Genomic DNA, 17,951 nt, shown 5'->3' with positions numbered 1-17,951 from the left:
CACACACACACACACACACACACACACACACACACAGTCTGTGTATCGTATGTGTTCAGTGACAAAAGAGACCAGAAGAGGGTGACAGATCCCCTGGCACTAGAGTTATAGGTAATTGTAAGCTCTCACATGGGTGTGGGAACTAAACACAGGTTCTTTTCAAGAGCAGTAACTATTTTTAACCACTAAGTCTTCTCTCCATGCCCTTTAGAAAATACCTAACATTCAAAATGCAATGCTTTATTATAAACAGGTATAAATAAATAGTTATGTAGCATTCTGAGAAAGTACCAATGTTTTAAAACTGGCTTGGTTTAGGAATCTTCACCCAAAAATTTATGTGCAGTGAACAGCCTTATTCCCCATCCTGGAACTCATGTGGCTCCCCCAGATTCCCTGCTTCTTCTCTCCTAGAGGCTCTTACCTTACCTCACGACAGAGGAAAGTCCTGGTTTCCTCATAGAGTTTTCTAACCTGCCTCTGCATTTCCCCCTGAGATCTCATTTTCCTCCAAAGTCAGACAAGTGTGTTCAGCCCATGGAAGAAAAGGAAGGGGAGAGTAGAGGAAACTGTATGGTCCATATTCAAGTCCACTGTCTGACTCCACTGTAAGAATAACACACCTTACAGGCATCTACTGTTTACTATACAGACCTCCAGCCCAATGATGGTAGTAAGGGGTTTGCAAAGTTGCCAGTTAACCTTGCAAAGTTGCATAGTTCACCCTTCTAGAAGCATTCGGGAAGTCATTGGACTTGTGTTAAGTAAGACCTTAAAGAATGTGGAGCTGATGGCGAGGATGTGGAGAAAGAGGAACACTCCTCTGTTGCTGGTGGGATTGTAAGCTTGTACAACCACTTTGGAAATCAGTCTGGCTGTTCCTCAGAAAATTGGACATAGCACTACCAGAGGATCCAGCAATTCCTCTCCTGGGCATATACCCAGAAGATGTTCCAACTTGTAATAAGAACACATGCTCCACTATGTTCATAGCAGCCTTATTTATAGTAGCCAGAAGCTGGAAAGAACCCAGAGGTCCCTCAACAGAGGAATAGATACAGAAAATGTGGCACATTTAAATAATGGAGTACTACTCAGCGATTAAAAACAATGAATTTTTATGAAATTCTTGGGCTAATGGATGTATCTGGAGGATATCATCCTGAGTGAGGTAACCCAATCACAAAAGAAGTCACTTGATATGAACTCACTGATGAGTGGATATTAGCCCAGAAACTTTGAATGCCTGAGATACATTTTGCAAAACACAAGAAAATCAAGAGGAAGGAAGACCAACGCGTGGATACTTTATTCCTCCTTAGGATAGGGAACAAAATACCCATGGAAGGAGGAGTTACAGAGACAAAGTTTGGAGCTGAGATGAAAGGATGGACTAACCAGAAACTGCCCCACCCGGGGATCCATCCCATAATCAGCCACCAAATGCAGACACTATTGCACATGCCAGCAAGATTTTGCTGAAAGGACCCTGATATAGCTGTGTCTTGTGAGGCTATGCCAGTGCCTGGCAAATACAGAAGTGGATGCTCCCAGTCATCTATTGGATGGAACACAGGGCCCCCAATGGAGGAGCTAGAGAAAGTACCCAAGGAGCTGAAGGGCTCTGCAACCCTATAGGTGGAACAGTAATATGAACTAACTAGCATCCCCAGAGTTTGTGTCTCTAGCTGCATATGTAGCAGAAGATGGCCTAGTCTGCCATCATTGGGAAGAGAGGCCCCTTGTTCTTGCAAACTTTATATGAATGCCAGGGCCAAGAAGTGGGAGTGGGTGGGTAGGGGAGCAGGTCAGGGGGAAGGTATAGGGGACATTCGGAATAGCATTTGAAATGTAAATGAAGAAAATATCTAATAGAAAATTCAAATGACAGCAAAAAAAAAAAAAGAATGTGGAGCTGAGGACTAGCAGTGTAGTTCAGTTGATATGGTGCTTGCGATGCATGCATGAAGCCTACAATAAAGAAAGATTAAAAAAATCCAGTATACAGCATATGTTTGCCTTGAACTTTTGAACCTACTGCCTTTAGCTCCCTTGAGTTGGGATAATAGGCATGGGATACTTGGTTTATGTGGTGTTTAGGGATTGAATTTAAGGCTTCCTGCATGTACAACAAGCATTCTATCAACTGAGCCACACCAGTAGTTCTCAGATTCATGAACTAAGTTAATTGGCAACTTTACAAACCCCTTAGTACTGTATATATGGGAATCCCAGGTACATGAAGGGTCCTTCTTGTGGCCCAACATTTTGTTTTCTGCCTTCCCGTTGTTTCTCTCCCAATCTTCCTTTGTTTTGCCCACTCACCAGTCTTCTGAAAGACTACAGGACCCAGAAGGAGAGGCAGGGACAGCAGGACAGGCACCATTGCTACTGTAGTGTCCCGGAGAACAGTCTCCACAGGAAATGAGGCTCTTGCCTTGAGGTCTGGCATCCTGCCCTGGGGAGGTGATTCCACAGCCAATGAGAGAGGCTAAAGAAATCCCTCCCCAGCGAGCAATGAAACGAGCCACACAAACAGGTTGGGCAGAGGCTTGATCACAGGGTTCACACACAGGAGCTGATAACTGAGAGCAGGGAAAGCCAGTCTAAGGATCATATAGATGTCTGAAAGGTGTGTTATACTGTGACATTCCTACCCTCGTATCAGCAGGGAGACGTGGGTGTTGTAAGACCATGTTATAAGAAATGAATTCTTCCTTCTAGGAAAGTTTTGAGCATGTCAAAAGGATAGACCTGGTAGACAACATCTTGTGAAAACAAGGGAAAACCTAAATGTACCCTCCAGCTTCCCTCACTTTTAGTAGACTTTATTGATAGACCAACGGAGACAGGATCTCAAGTGTCCTAGGCTGGCCTTCAACATCCTGGGTAGCTGATAATGATCCTTCTACTTCCCAGGACCTGGGATTACAGGCCTATGCCACCATACTCGGTTTATGCTGTGCAAGCTATGCTAGGCAAGCGATTTGCCAACTGAGCTACATCCCAACCTCTTAGTTGACTTTAAAGATAACTCATGTGGTTGAACAGTGTATTCTCTCACTAGCTTTGCTATGAAGGCTAGAAAGCCATTGAAGGCGGAGGCTCCAGTTGGCAAAGATCACCAAGACTAAGAACTGCAGAGAAGAAAGCAGGTAGCCACTTTACCCTAGATAACGGGAAGACTGTGGGACATAGAGAAGAGCCACCCCCTCCCCCGGAGGAAAAGAAGGAGACATCCTCTGGTGCTTCAGTTAAAGTGTCATCTACAGCAAAACTATCAGGAAAGTAGTAGTGTCTTGTCACTGTGTGAGCAGTCAAACCAGAGAGTTTATTCAGGGCTTCTCTTGGTAGCAGGTTTATTGCATTCAGCACCAGGATTCGTTCTCCCCTTTAACCATGTGGTTTTCAGGGTTGAACTTGGGTCGCCAGGCTTGGTAGCAAGCCCCTTTACTCCCTGTGCCATTTTCAGGCCCTCACGGCTGCTTTATTTAAAGCGTCGGCGAGGACATTTTTCAGTTTAAGGTAATTTGACTTCCAGAGCTCGGAATGGCGTGAACTTTTTACCCAGAGCGTTTGATGAACTAAACACGGCACCGTGTTTACACAGTGCTGAAAGAACGGGAATCTTAGAGTTATTAACTAGGATGGGACTCGCTGACGCATGCCCACAGCCTCACACTTTATAGTTTTGCGTTTGTGAGATCTTTGCTAATCCTCTTTGGAGTCTGATCACACTAAATATTTTTGATCTTGCATGACAGTAAAGACAAATATCCTTTCATTAATATGTTTCACTAGGGCTGCGTTTGTGCATCCGTGTGTGTACGTGTGTGTGTGTGTGTGTGTGTGTGTGTGTGTGTGTGTGAGATGCAGAAGACAGCTTGAAGGAGTTGGTTCTTTCTTTCCTTCTACCAGGTGGGTCCTTAAGTGTGGCAGTCCAAGTACCTTTACCCACTGAGCCATCTCCCCAATCCTTCACAAGTTATTTTTAGAAGGCAAGTATGGTAAAGCAGAGCATACTCCCAGATGGAGAGTACACCCCCAGAATGAAGGGTCCTCAGCCAAGATGCAGTTGCTATGGCTACCCACAGTATTTGAAGCCAAAAGTCTCACTTGGCTACTTCCTCCTTCCTTGTCCAGCCTTAAGGTGGTCTCCTCTTGGAAAAGGAGGTAGATTCTTTCTATAGTTATTTCTGTGTATATGTGTGTAGATGTCATCTAGGAGAGGCAAAAACTAACAAGTGACTTTCTGGAGATGGCCCATCGTCCTTCATGGCTGCAATGGGTAAACTCTGAATTGTGGGGCCTTCGGAGATCTCATCTCGGGATTTATTCTTGTTATTGTTATGCCTTTCCTATAATTATTACATAGTCTAATAAAATTCCTGTGTATTAGCACACCCTGCTGGGCAGATTTTCTGCAGATCAACAAAGATGTACTATCTTGTAGAAATGCTACGTAGACAAATTGATGATTTCATAATTCCTAATAATGATTCTATAGAATTCCTAAATTTATACAGGTAATTTTGAGCCCTCTATAGTATGAAAGCTGCAATTAGAGATCTGTAAACCTTCATGTATCACCTAATTGTGCCAGGATAAGGAAGCAGACTTGGAATAAATTTGTGAACAGGGAAAACGTTGCTTATAGGTCAGCTGCGAAACCATCATCTGACACTAAAGACCATAAACTGGGGAGAACAATTAATTGTAGGTGCAAGGACAGAATAAAATGCTGGCTGCATTTATCTATACAGAACTTCAAAATGAGACAAAAGGCAGGTGATTTGTCTTTTGACAAAACCTTGCTGACTGGTAACATAATTATTGCTTTAAACTTTTAATGAATTTATAGAGTTATAAGATGGATAATGAGTGTTCAATTAGGTACCAATCTAAATGGAAACACATGTAGATTTTTTTTTTTTGCTGTAACTCTATATTCAGTTTATGATTCGAATTTATGTTTTGTTTTGTTTTTTTTTTTTTTGAGACAGGGTTTCTCTGTGTAGCCCTGGCTGTCCTGGAACTCACTTTGTAGACCAGGCTAGCCCCGAACTCAGAAATCCACCTGCCTCTGCCTCCTGAGTGCTGGGATTAAAGGCATACGCCGCCACGCCCAGCTGAATTTATGTTTTAAACCTGCTTTGAACCTTTGGAAAAAAGATGCTTGGAATACCAAGTGATCATTTATTCTGAGAAAGTATATATATAAAAAAAACCCCAAAGAACATCAATAGGAAAGAGTTTGTTTTTTTCTTTCTCTTAGCAATAAAGATTCTAGCCTCTTTTCAAAATGTGTGTTTTTTTTTTTCATGACTTTTTTTTTCTGAACTCCTTCAGCGAGGGACTTTCAAGAAAAAAAAACAAAGAGCCAGAGTTAGTCCCCTCACTTTGGAGCAGGCGTTAATCACCAGAGGTTTTCTGGCCCTAGAATAGCAAAGAGTTAAGAAAGTTAAATACTACAAAAGGTGAGCAATATTTTAGTTTTGCTTTCCAAAATGGCCAGTGCTTCCCATCTGCCATCCCTGCTTTCCAGAGAGAACTGGTACCAAGCAGGCTCCCGGCAGCTTGGTGTGCCTGTGCCTAAGCATATTCATGGAGGACAGAGGACATCTTATGGGAGTCAGTTCTCTCTTGCCACTGTTTGGAAGAAATGCATCTGGTCATCAGGTTTGGCAGCAAATTGAACCCTCTCACCTGCCCACAGTTGGAGGATTTCTTAGAGATTGTCCCTACCTACAATTTAGTTGTTACACCGAGTTATATTAGACACAAGAATATGTAAAAGGACTGGGTGGTGGTGGCTCACTTTTAATCCCAGCACCCAGGAGCCAGAGGCAGGCAGATCTCTGAGGTCAAGGCTATTTTGATCTACAGAGCAAGTTCCAGGGAAGCCAGGGTTACACAGAGAAAACAAACAAACAAACCCAAAACAAATAAGAATTTTTATAAGGTATGATGACCACACACACACACACACACACACACACACACACACACACACACACACACACACACAAATCAAGTTTACTAGGGGAAAGGCCAAGTGTGCTTCTCTCATGGGTTACTCAGGAGGGATTTTAGGGGAGCCTTCAGGAGCCTGCAACATGGGCTGTGATATTTTTCCCCTAGAGCCCTGTTCCTCCCCAATTTTAGTTGGTATGGCTAACCCTTAAGCCGGCTTATCTGACTCAGTGTTCCCAAACAAGTTCTTTTAATCAAAACTTTAAAATCTGCCCTCTCACTCCTCCCTCCCTCCCTCCCTCCCTCGTGTGTGTGTGTGTGTGTGTGTGTGTGTGTGTGTGTTTTGCATGTGTGAGCATGCCATCACTTGTGTGTAGATATTAGAGGGCAATCTTTAGTGTTGGTTCTTGCTTTCTACCTTTTTTGAAATAGTCTCCCTTGTTCTCCAGTACATCTACCAGGCTAGCTGGCCTGTGTGGGAGCTTCTGAGGTAGCTCCTGTCTGACCCCAATCTCTCTGGAAGTATCTCAGTATAACAACTGAGCTGTAGGTAAAGATAACTCCTAAGAATCCCCCAACCGTGGGCAGGTGAGAGTGTTCGGTGGGAAGGCTGCCAAGGCTGATGACTGGAACCCAGTCCACCCAAACGGTGGCGGAGAGAGCTGACCCCACCGGGTATCTTCTGACAGGGGTACGCTGAGGAGCATGCACACCACACACATGTACACAGACATAGCTATGGAAAGAAAGAATCCTTCTCTTATTCCAAGGGATGACCGCCTCAAGGTGGGGCAAAGAAGGGGAACTCGTGAGGTGAGACTTCACTACTGCATCTGGCTTTCTGTGGATTCAGGGGATCTGAACTCAGGACCATGCAATTGTGCAGTGAGCACCTTATCTACAAACCCATATCCCCCAAGCCCTAACAACTACTTCAGAGGTAGAGAAAAAGGACAACTAAGGACTATATAAATAAGAAACCACAACAAATTCTATTTCCTTTGAGAAAATTTCTTTTCATGTATCCATGCCCTATTTCCAATAAAACAAACTTTGATGCTATTTGACCTAGCTTTCCTTTATACAGAAGTCAGGATTTCTTCTGGAATCCAGGGCTGGACTGAAGAAAAGTGTTTCTTTCTCACCAGTGGATACCACAAGTGCCACAAAACTTTTTTTCCTATTAACTTTTATGGCTGTTGCAATGACTGTTCCTTTAATGATTGTTTGCACTAGCTCATCTGCATGGTTGTTTATTTCAGGAGGGTGACTGGGTTACTCTGTCACCTGCTGGGGACAGCAGGTTCTGTGTCTCTGTCTCTCTCCAAACCCCCACCCCTTGTGGTGCGTGTATGTGTACCTATATGTGGAGGCCCAGAGGTTGATGTCTTGTGTCTGCCTCAATGGCTTTCCACTTTATATTGAGACAGGATCTCTCATTGAACTTGAGGTTCACAGGTTTGTCTTGACTGGTTGGCTAGCAAGCCAAATATCTTTCTGTCTCTGCTTTCCCAGCCCTGGGATTACAGATATGTGCTATCTTGCTTGGTTTTTAAAAAATGTTTTTATTTCTAACATTTTAAAAAATCAAATTTTATGTGCACAGCCAGCACTTTACTGGCTGAACTGACTCCCCAGATGACAATTTGTGCTTTTATGCATCTTTCTGTGCCCACATACCCACCCACTCTGTGGTTAGGCTGGAGGAATTCATCCTTCCTACCTCCCAGCCTTGGCCAAAGTGCTTCAGAGGCAGAACAAATCACACTGCCTAGGCTCTGGTTCCACCACCTGATGGGCCACCCAAAGCTGTCCAGGATCAGCAAGGATAGCACACTTCACCCTGTTCCTTGGAGGTCACATTCAGATCTTGTCTGCAAATCTAAGCTCTGAAGTCTTCCGCCACACCTGGTTCGAGGTACAGAGTTGGAGGTTGGTGTTGGAATTGAATGTAACTGTGGGTCACAGAAAGGAGACATCAAAGTTCAAGGTTAGTAACATTCTGATGCAACCTTGCTTCAATCAATGGGAACAATCGATTTGTCACCCTTTCCTCCCCTCATTTAGATAATGGATCCACCCAGTACAAAGAAAGCCCGAGTGGGGGGGCAATTTATCATGGGTCTTATGAACCCCTGCATGTTCTTGCTGAGCATCTGAAGAATGTAGGGGCTAGAGAGATTGCTCAGTGGGTAAAGTGCTTGGGAACCTGAGTTCAAATTCACAGCACCCATATAAAAGTTGTAATCCAGCACTAGGGGCTGAGTAAGCACCACCTTGGGAATGGAGATGGGTGGCTAGGGGCTGTTGGAGGCTTTCTAGGTAGCCAGGTTATGTGTCAGCTCTAGTGACAGACCCTGGCCTAAAAACAAGCAAGGAGCCAGCTTTGGTAGCACACACCTTTAATTTTGGCATGAAGAGGTAGAGGCAAATAGATCTCTGTGAGTTTAAGGCCATCCTACTCTACATAGCAAGCAATAGGCCAGCCAGGGCTACATATTGAGACCCTGTTGCCCAAACCAAAACAATAAGGTGGAGAAGTGATTGAGGAAGATGTTCTGAAGTTGACCTCTGACTTCTATAAATTCCTGCATGGGGCGAGTACACCTACACAGCCATGTATACAACACACACACACACACACACACACACACACACACACACACACACTGCATGCACAGACTCACACATGAATGCAAGATCCTATCTGTTCTTTATCCAGGTCATTTCTCAGAGAAGTGTTGAAACTGCACAAAATTCCTCTGTAACTGCTACAGTTGGTTGCTAGGTGGAGACAGATCCTGGACAGGACCAGTACAGATCCAAAGGCCTGATCAGGAATATTGAAAGCTGTGCAGTGAAGTGTTTTCAAGGGACAAAATGCCAAGAACAGATGTACTTACTGCTGTCGGCAAGCTTGACCTTTCTAGGCTGTAATATAGATCTTCCCAGTGCCTACCTGGACTGCAGAAACACATCATTGGGACTTTAGAGGCCCAAGGGAACTCTGGCCAAGCTGCAGTTGGTGTTTCAGTCCACAGGTCTCTCTTTCTCACTCATAGTTCGCTTGACCTTTGCTGGTGTCCTGTTAACAGCATCAGGTTAATTTACTAGTCTGTAATTCCAGATGCCCCGAGGTGCACCCACACCAGGAGAAATCCTATGCTCTCCCTCGTTCACATTCTGCAGTCTTTAGAGTTTCTCTCTGGTGGAAGAAGCTTTGACTTGAGTCAATCACCTGTGATAGAGCAGCAAGGGTTAGGGTTGGCTTGCAAGGCGACAACACTTCTGAATACAAGTGAGGGTGTCATAACTGCTAGGGAAACTGCAAAAATATCCAATTTCTCTGTAACTAGTACAAATGGTCACTAGGTGGCGACAGATCCTGGATGGGAGCAGTATAACTCTCAAGGCTTGATCAAGAATATTGTGGTGCAGTTTACCTTGACTGATGTTCTCAGGGTGCACCTGGGCTACCCCGGGCAAGGGCCTTCTTGGGGAAGTAGGAGTGGTTCAGGGACTTACTTTTGCCAGGATTCCTTTTGCTTCTTGATTTTACGTCTCAGAAAATAACCTTTGACTAGCGCAGAACCTTTCCATGCCCTGCCATTCTGATGGAACCTAGGGCCTCATACAAGCGAGGCAAGCGCCCACTACCACTGAGTTACATTCCTAACCTCATACACGCGAGGCAAGCGCCCACTACCACTGAGTTACATTCCTAGCCTCTTTTCTTCTTCCTCCTCCTCTTCCAACTCTTTCTCCCCGCTCCATCCGCTCACACCCCTTCTTCTTGCTTCTTTTTCTTCTCCTCCTCCCTCTCTTCTCCTCGTTTTATGTAGTTCAGGCTAGTCTCCAGCTTGTACTGATCCGACTGCCTCAGCTTCCTGAGCTGCTGAGTTACAGGCCGGCACGCCCAGGCTCTTCTGGATCCCCCTTGCCAGTCTGTCTATCCAGAAACATGTCATAGAGCGTTTTGGTCATGTGTCTCAAGGCTTCCACGCTAGACTGCTCAGTGTGGGAAGAGGAGAGCCAGGCCCTGGATTCCTCTTGGATCTCTGATGTAGTTTTATTAGAGGAACCATCCTTCAATATACCCATGGAATCCACCCTTAAGCCCACCTTTTAGTCCCCAAGGGGTTAGATTAGAACTGAGGTGGGGAAGGAGCATCTTGACATTCTTCCACTGTGGTCTACCCCAGTTCTTCTCAGCTCTAGCTACTTACTGCAGTGCACTTTACAGCCAAACTGGGAGGCAGGCTTAAAAAATGCAGCTTTTCCCTCAAACATTTATAAAACTGGTAGAGCTGGGGATGTAGTACACTGGTCCTGGGTATCATCTCCCCGCTACACTGTACTGTAAAAAACTGAGTACGGTTGTGCATGCTGGGGAAGTAGTAGAAGTAAGAGAGAGAGAGAGAGAGAGAGTGTGTGTGTGTGTGTGTGTGTGTGTGTGTGTCTATGTGTGTATGTATGTGTATGTATACGTATGTATGTGTGTGCATGTATTGCATAAGTGCACATGTGTGTAGGTGCTCATGCCTGTGCATGTGTACAGAGGCCAGAAGAGGACGTTGGGTGTTTTGTTTTCACACTCTCTGCCACATTTCCTAGAAACAGGGTTTCTTACTGAACTTCAAGCCAGGTTGGCAGCGAGAAAGCCTGAATCTTTTTCCCTCCACTCACCCCCAAGACAGTGTTGAGGCTATAAGAATGTCCAACCACATCTAGGCATTTTTTTCATGTATTCCTGGCTTTCCTGGAATTCACTTTGTATATCATGCTGGCCTTAAACTCACAGAGATCTGCTTGCCTCTGCCTGTCAAGTACTGGGATTAAAGGCAGGTACCACCACTGCCTGGCCTACACCAAGATTTTAAATGTGGGTGCTGGGGATTCAAACATGAGCTCTCATGCTCACACAATGAAAAGTCTTGCCCTCTGAGCCATCCCCCACCCCGACACTACATACTTATTTGGTGTGTGTGTGTGTGTGTGTGTGTGTGTGTATGTATGTGTCTCTCTGTGTGTGGGTGTATGTGTGTACGTGTATCTCTGTGTGTGTGTCTCTCTTTCTCTCTGTGTCTCTATCTCTGTCTCTCTCTGTGTATGTGTCTCTCTCTGTCTGTGTGTGTGCATGTGTCCTTCTGTGTGTGTGTGTGTGTGTGTGTGTATTTATCTCCATATGTCTCTGTGTATAGATGCCTCTTTCTCACTCTTCCTCTCTCTTTTTCTCGTGGGCCTGGGTACCAGAGGTTTTCCACGGAGATCTCTGGCCAGGCCTGGTGCGAGGGTTCCAGCGAAGGGAAACAAGTGCAGATAGGTAGATGAAGTTTCCGTCTTGCCTTCCAGGTCACTTGGTAACTCCGAGTTGCTCTGTCCTGAGTTGGATCAGGCTGGGCTGATGAGAAGCCGACTATCCAGTGAGGAGTGCAGTGGGACCTCAGGTGGCTCTTTGGGAGAGAAGATCTCTTCTCAAGTGTTACAGCTCTTGGAACAAAGGACTCAGATGACAGAGTAGTTCTCACACACCTTTAATTCCCTGGATAGGACTTATATACAGTTTTGGGGGTGATTCAGGGCACCTCTCATTGGCTTGGACTGAGAGTTCGAGGGAAACCTTATTTGCACGTGGGGAGGCTTGGTGCTGCTACTACATGGCTGATAGCCACGCCTCTCCTGTGGGGGCTGTGAAGGCAGTAACTTCCACAGCAGCCAGGAGTCCAGGAGACATGATCGAATACCTTCCGTCCCATGTAGGTGGAAATCACCACCCACTGGGTCCCCTGGGGTTCAAGACCTATGCTCAACTGGAGACCAACCTGTCTGTGAGAAGCTTACTGCCCCTCACCCCCCATATGTGTCTTTTTCTGTGTGGGTATATGTATCTCTGTGTATGCACGCATGTCTCTCTCTCTCTCTCTCTCTCTCTCTCTCTCTCTCTCTCTCTCTCTCTCTNTCATTCATTCATTCATTCATTCATTCATTCATTCGTATGTGTGTGTGTGTGTGTTTTTCTTTCTCTCTCTCTCTCTCTCTCTCTCTCTCTCTCTCTCTCTCTCTCTCTCTCTCTCTCTCGGCTAGAGGTTGACACCTATTCCCCTATCCCCTTCCACCTTACTTTTTGAGTCTAGGTCTCTCACTGAGCTCAGTGCTGTGCCTCATGGCTGGTCTGACTGGTGAGTGAGCCCCCAGTAACCTTCCTATATCTTCCTCCTCAGTGTTGGGACTATACACTTACACTGCAATGCTTAGCTTTTTATGTAGGTGTGGGGGGATCTGAACTCAGGCCCTCATACTCTCATAGCAAGCACTTTACCAATGGAGGCCTTAATGTCCATACCTCCTTAACTGTCTGAAATAAACATATAAAGCAGTACGGTTGGCTATGGCATTTGATCACAAAACTTGCTTCTGTTGATCCCCCACTCTTTCTCTCCACTCCTCGGCCCCTCCCATGCTCTGGAGTTCTCTTTGCACCTTCCTGTCAACAAATTCTCTCGCCTCCCCTTTCTCTTCTCCAAACCTCTTTCTCTACTATTGTTGTCTTTTTTCTAGTTTCATGACCCTATACCAACACTCACACCCACAGACACACGTAAAGCAGACAGCTGGGATAACGTGAAAGAGAGAACACAGCGTATTTGTGTTTGACTTTGGGCCATTTTGCTTCTTCTAAGACTTCCCAGATTTCTGTGTGAGGGTAGGATGGGGGCTTTCAGGAGTCTTTTCTGGGGCTAGGTCTGGGATAATTGTATCTAGTTCCATATGTAGATATTTCTGTTCTGTCACTTGACTATTGCTGACTGGTGCTCTACACTTTTCCCTCCATGTGTCACTCACTCTCCCTGAGTGAAAAATCACTTCTGGTGTGAAAAAGAAAGGGAAGCAGAGAAGATCCCTTCCTTCATTTTCCTAAAATAAATTTATCTATTTATTTATTTATTCATTCACTTTACATCTCAAGTGCAGCTTCTTTCTCCTCCCAGTTCCCTCTCACAAGCCCTTCTCCCTCTTCTCCCCTTCTCCTTTGATGGTCACCTTGGCACATAAAATCACTGCAGGACTAGGTAATTCTCTCCCATTGAAGCCAGACAAGGCAGCCCAGTTAGGGAAATGGAATTCACAGGCAGACAACAGAGTCAGGGACAGCTCCTGCTCTAGTTGTTGGGGAACCCACATGAAGTTCAAGCTTCCCATCTGTTACATACATGTGTGTGGGGCTAAGTCCAGCCCATGTATGCTCGTTGGTTGGTGGCTCAGTCTCTGGGAGCCCCTAAGGGTCCAGGTTAGTTGACTCTGTGGGTCTTCCTGTGGAGTTCTTATTCCCTCTGTGTCCCTCAGTTCTTCCTCCATGTCTTCCACAAGACTCCCCAAGCTCCATCTAATGTTTGGCTGTGGTTTTTTTCGGGAGTGGGAGGAGGTTGTGTAGATTCTAGGTTAGTGGTTCTCAACCTTCCTAATTCATTGACTTTTTAATACCGTTTGTCATGTTGTGGTGAAATCTCAAGCATAAAATTATTTTCATTGCTACTTTATAACTGTATTTTTGCCATTGTAATGAATTGTAATGTAAATATTTGTGTTTTCTAATCGTCTAAGATGCCCCCTTTGCACCTCCCGCCATGAAAAGGTCCTGGCCCACAGGTTGAGAACTCCTGTTCTAGGCTGTTGCATTTCTTCCCACTCCCTACCCTTGGGTGATGCTGCTCCCTGAGTACCCGGCTACTCAGGTCCTGGCACACATCACTAACATCTGGTTGTGGGAGGAGACTGGTGGGACGAGAAGGGACAGGGAGGACATTGTTGGTGGCATAAAGCAGTGCAGTGAGTGCTTCCTGGCATCCAGCCTAAGAAAGTTGCTATGAAAGAGAAGTTTGTCTTAGTGTTTTAACATCTCTACAGCAGCTTAGAAATAAATAGGCAGAACATCCCTCCCTCCAGCTCTCAGTGCCAACTGTAGCCTCCCCATCTGATACCCACACTGACCTGGGCTGTGGACATTTATAAATAGAGCTATTGAAGAATCAGGAGAAATTCATGCATGACTGAAAAACATTCTTATTGGGCATTTTCATAGGCATCTCCCCACTGCCCCCCACCAGCATAGACATTTAAACTCTCTGGCTGGACCATCTGTGTAACCCCCAAATAGTGGCATCACAGCTCTTGGTTTCCAAGTGCTAACTTATCATGACCAGAGGTGTGGATGTACTTGATCCAGTGAACCCTTACAAAGAAGTGGTTTAGCAAATGGGGAAAACAGGATTTCTGAACCTTTTTTTGTTTCCATTTTACCTCTTCCATTCACTGTTTTAGTGACTTCTTCAGGTATTTTTTAAACTTCTTCATATTTTAGTTTCTATAACTCAAGGGTGTTGGCATTAAGGATAATTTTCTAGGCCTGGAATGAGGGTCAAATGAGGTCACATCTGTGACTGCTTAGAACGGTATCTAATAAATACATTTTACAGCCCACTCCTCCAACCTCCTTCCTTCCTTGTGATTTCTTTCCCCTTCCCTCCTATTTCCTCTCCTCTTCCCTTCTTTCTCCCATTCCCTCTTCTCCTATTCTTCCTTCTCTTCCCTCACCTTCCTCTTCCTACTTCTGTTTTTTTTTTTTTTACTGTTTCTTACCTCTACTATCCAAATTCTGAGTTTATGTGCAAGAACACACTTGACTTAAGCTTTCTTCTCATTCATTCACTCATTCATTCATTCATTCATTCATATTTGTGTGTGTGTGTGTGTGTGTGTGTGTGTGTGTGTGTGTGCTTGTATGCATAGGTGCACTGGCATGAATGTGGAGCTCAGAGAATAACATTCATCAGTCAGTTCTCTCCTTCCACCATATGCAATTTACAGTCATCAAGACTTAGTTACACCAGACTCATTAACATTATTTATTATATAAAAAATCGCTAACCCCACAGAAGATGAAGAAATAAATAGGGATACAGCAACAAAATCAGATGACAATTTATCCTTCTCAGTCTGTGGGCATTCAAAGCGAAGGGTGAGTGATGGAAGATATAACTGACATGATGTCAGTGTTAGCTAACACACCTGGTGCTCATTCACACATATGCACATAAATGACACAAAATGTCAGCATTTGCTAACACAACCTGGTGCTTATTAACACATGTGTTCATAACTGGCATGAAATGTCAGCATTAGCTAATACACCTGGTACTCATTTACACATGTGCACATGTATGGATGAACCTTTGAGAAAATGTCGTGCAATCACATTACTTCTCAGGGTATCTTCGTCAGAATGGCTGCCCTAGTGACGATGAGCATAATTAAAGGTTATGATTAATATTTATTTTTTCCTTTTTTCTTTTTTAGTAATCATTTTATTTGTTTACATTTCAAATGATATCCCCCTTCCTGCAAACCTCCCATTCCACCCCTCCCCTTTGTCTCTAAGAGGGTGCCTTGCACCCACCTACTCAATTCTACCTCACTGCTCTAGCATCCCCCCACACTAGGGCATCAAGCCTCCACAGAACCAAGGGCCTCCCCTTTCATTCCAGATAAGGACATCCTCCACTACATAAGTATCTGGAGCCATGGATCCCTCCATGTGTACTCTTTGGTTGGTGGTTTAGTCTCTGGGAGCTCTGGGTGGTCTGGTTACAGATGCAGATACTCATAGCTAACCACTGGACTGAGCCCGGGGACCCCAGTAGAAGACCTAGGGGAAGAACTGAAGGAGCTAAAGGGGATTGCAACCCCATAGGAAGAACAATATGATTAATATTTCTCAAGTGTTCATCAAAGGGTCTGACCAATTTGCAATAAAAACTGACTTTATTTATTTTGCATGTACGGGACAATATAGTCTCACCAGATTTAGGAAAATGTTTATGATTCAAAGATATTCGTGAGCCAGGCATGGTGACTCATGCCTGTAATCCCAGTACTTGGAAGGCAGAGGAGGATTAGTTCTGTGAATGTGATGCTAGCCCAAACTACAGGAGGACAAACAAACAAAACAAAAAAGAGAGCTGGAGAGGTGGGTTCATCAGTAGAACCATTGCCTTGCAAGCATTGCGTGCTAAGGGCTTGATCTCCAGAACTCACATAACAAACAAAATAAACAAGCAAACAAAAACAAAAATCAACCAACCAAACAGACCCAACAAAAGCAAAAAACCTGGGCATGGAGCCTGTACAAGTTTAAGCCAGATGGGGTCGCAGGTCCAAGTTGGGAAAGTGAACATGGGCTTCCACCCCTAACTAAGAATCAGCCACAGATACTGGCAAAGGAAAAGTTAGTTTCCTTTAATGGAGTCTCACTGAATATATTAAGCAAACTTCGGGATAGACTTCATACTGAGAAGTCATTGACCAACACAAAATCTCCATGTTTTTTGTTCTCTCTGTGCGCACCTTTCTTATTTTTTATTTTAGAGAGAGAGAGAGAGAGAGAGAGAGAGAGAGAGAGAGAGAGAGAGAGAGGGGATCTGGGAGGAGTTGGAGGATTGAACATATGTGATCAGAATATAGTGTATGAAAGTTTTTCAATTAAAAAGCAAAATAAATAAATCTTTAAAATTAAATTTATTTATTTACTTTGAGAAAGGATTTCTCTTGTGTAGTCCTGGCTGTTCTGGAACTGGCTCTGTAGACTAGGTTGGCCTTGAACTCAGAGACCCACCTGCCACTATTTCCTGAGTGCTGAGATTAAAGTCATGCGACACCACAAATGGGTAAAATAAATAAATGTTAAAAATAAGCCCTGAACATAGTGGGTGTGTTTGTAATCCTAGTATTGGTGAGGCAGAGATTTCTAGATCTTTAGGGCTTTTGGTCAGCCAACTTAGCCTACTGGGTGAGTTACAGCCAGCAGGAGGCCCTGTCTCCAAAATCATTCCTCCATCTGAGGAATGACTGCTGAAGTTGACCTTTGACCTCTACATGCAAACACACACATGCATCTATGCATACATGAACATGTACATAATATACCTCCTCCCAATATTTGTAGTGTATATGGGTATGTTGGATAAGAATTGCCTTAGACTACTAATAACCAACCAGACATTTCAATGACATAAAATCATATACGTTCATTTTCTTTCCTACAAAAGAAGTTCAGGGATAAGTCTTCCTGCCTGCCCAGCTTTGCCCTTCCCCTTTCTTAGCTGTATTTCTGGAGAGGGTCATGGCTGGAGTGGCGGAGGAAGGGACTGGAGTGGAGTGAGTATATCAGCTCTCACTGGGGCTGGTGGAGAGGGGTTCAGCTTTCTATGATGCCAGGGTGGGGGTTTGGGAAGGGATGGGGCATGGAGTACATTCTCATGATGCTTGAGTTGCTCTGTTCTTTCAACTAAGAGGCTATTATGAGGTCACCATGCATTCTGGGATTAGGTCTACCTGAGACAAATCACACATGCACACGCACACTCACGGTATATTCTGATTATATTTCCCCCCTCTCTATTTACCAACCCCCCCCTTTCCTTCCTTCCTTTCCCGTCCTCCCTTCCTCTCTGGATCTACTCCCTTCCTGTCTCTCTTTTTTTTCTAATGAGAAGAATGGGGTTCTAAGATATTTCAGTCAAACATGACAAAATAAAATATAAGATATAGCAAACACATCACATTGATGCTGGACAAGGCAACCCAGCAGAAGGAAAAGAGCCCTAAGGCAGGGAGGCACAAGGATCAGAGACCCACTTGTTCACACTCTGAAGAATATTCCTTCCAAAACTCAGGCACACTCTTATGTGAATAAACTTATTTTTTTGAGTACTTTGTTTTGAATGAGTGTTTTTATTAAGCACATAGTTTGTTATACTTTCAGTTTTGAATAAGAGAGTTTATTAAGCATAAGGCACAATAAAGGAATAAATAAAAAGTGATTGGTTGCCGGGCCTGGTGGCGCAGGCCTTTAATCCCAGCACTCTGGAGGCAGAGGCAGGCGGATTTCTGAGTTCGAGGCCAGCCTGGTCTACCAAGTGAGT

The 17,951-nt window shown here is 44.5% G+C and overlaps 2 protein-coding genes across 2 annotated transcripts in view; one reads left to right on the top strand and one right to left on the bottom strand.

The window, feature by feature from the left end:
* The window catches only part of Azgp1 (alpha-2-glycoprotein 1, zinc-binding), a 10,622-nt gene extending 8,188 nt beyond the window's left edge, over window positions 1–2,434 (bottom strand). Inside the window, exon 1 of the mRNA XM_021187141.2 lies at window positions 2,326–2,434. Coding sequence (XP_021042800.1) covers window positions 2,326–2,386 — 61 coding nt within the window. The 5' untranslated portion in view covers window positions 2,387–2,434. The remainder of the gene's footprint in view (window positions 1–2,325) is intronic.
* Window positions 2,435–7,716: 5,282 nt separating this feature from the next.
* Gjc3 (gap junction protein gamma 3) overlaps window positions 7,717–17,951 on the top strand; it is a 64,908-nt gene continuing 54,673 nt past the window's right edge. The window contains exon 1 of the mRNA XM_029533548.1: window positions 7,717–7,963. The gene's annotated coding sequence lies outside the window, so the exon portion shown is untranslated. The remainder of the gene's footprint in view (window positions 7,964–17,951) is intronic.

Source organism: Mus pahari, chromosome 23 (genome assembly GCF_900095145.1).
Source record: "Mus pahari chromosome 23, PAHARI_EIJ_v1.1, whole genome shotgun sequence".
Taxonomy (NCBI): Eukaryota; Metazoa; Chordata; class Mammalia; order Rodentia; family Muridae; genus Mus; species Mus pahari.
Note: the sequence above shows the minus strand (reverse complement) of the source record. Positions and strands in the feature narration are given on the sequence as shown.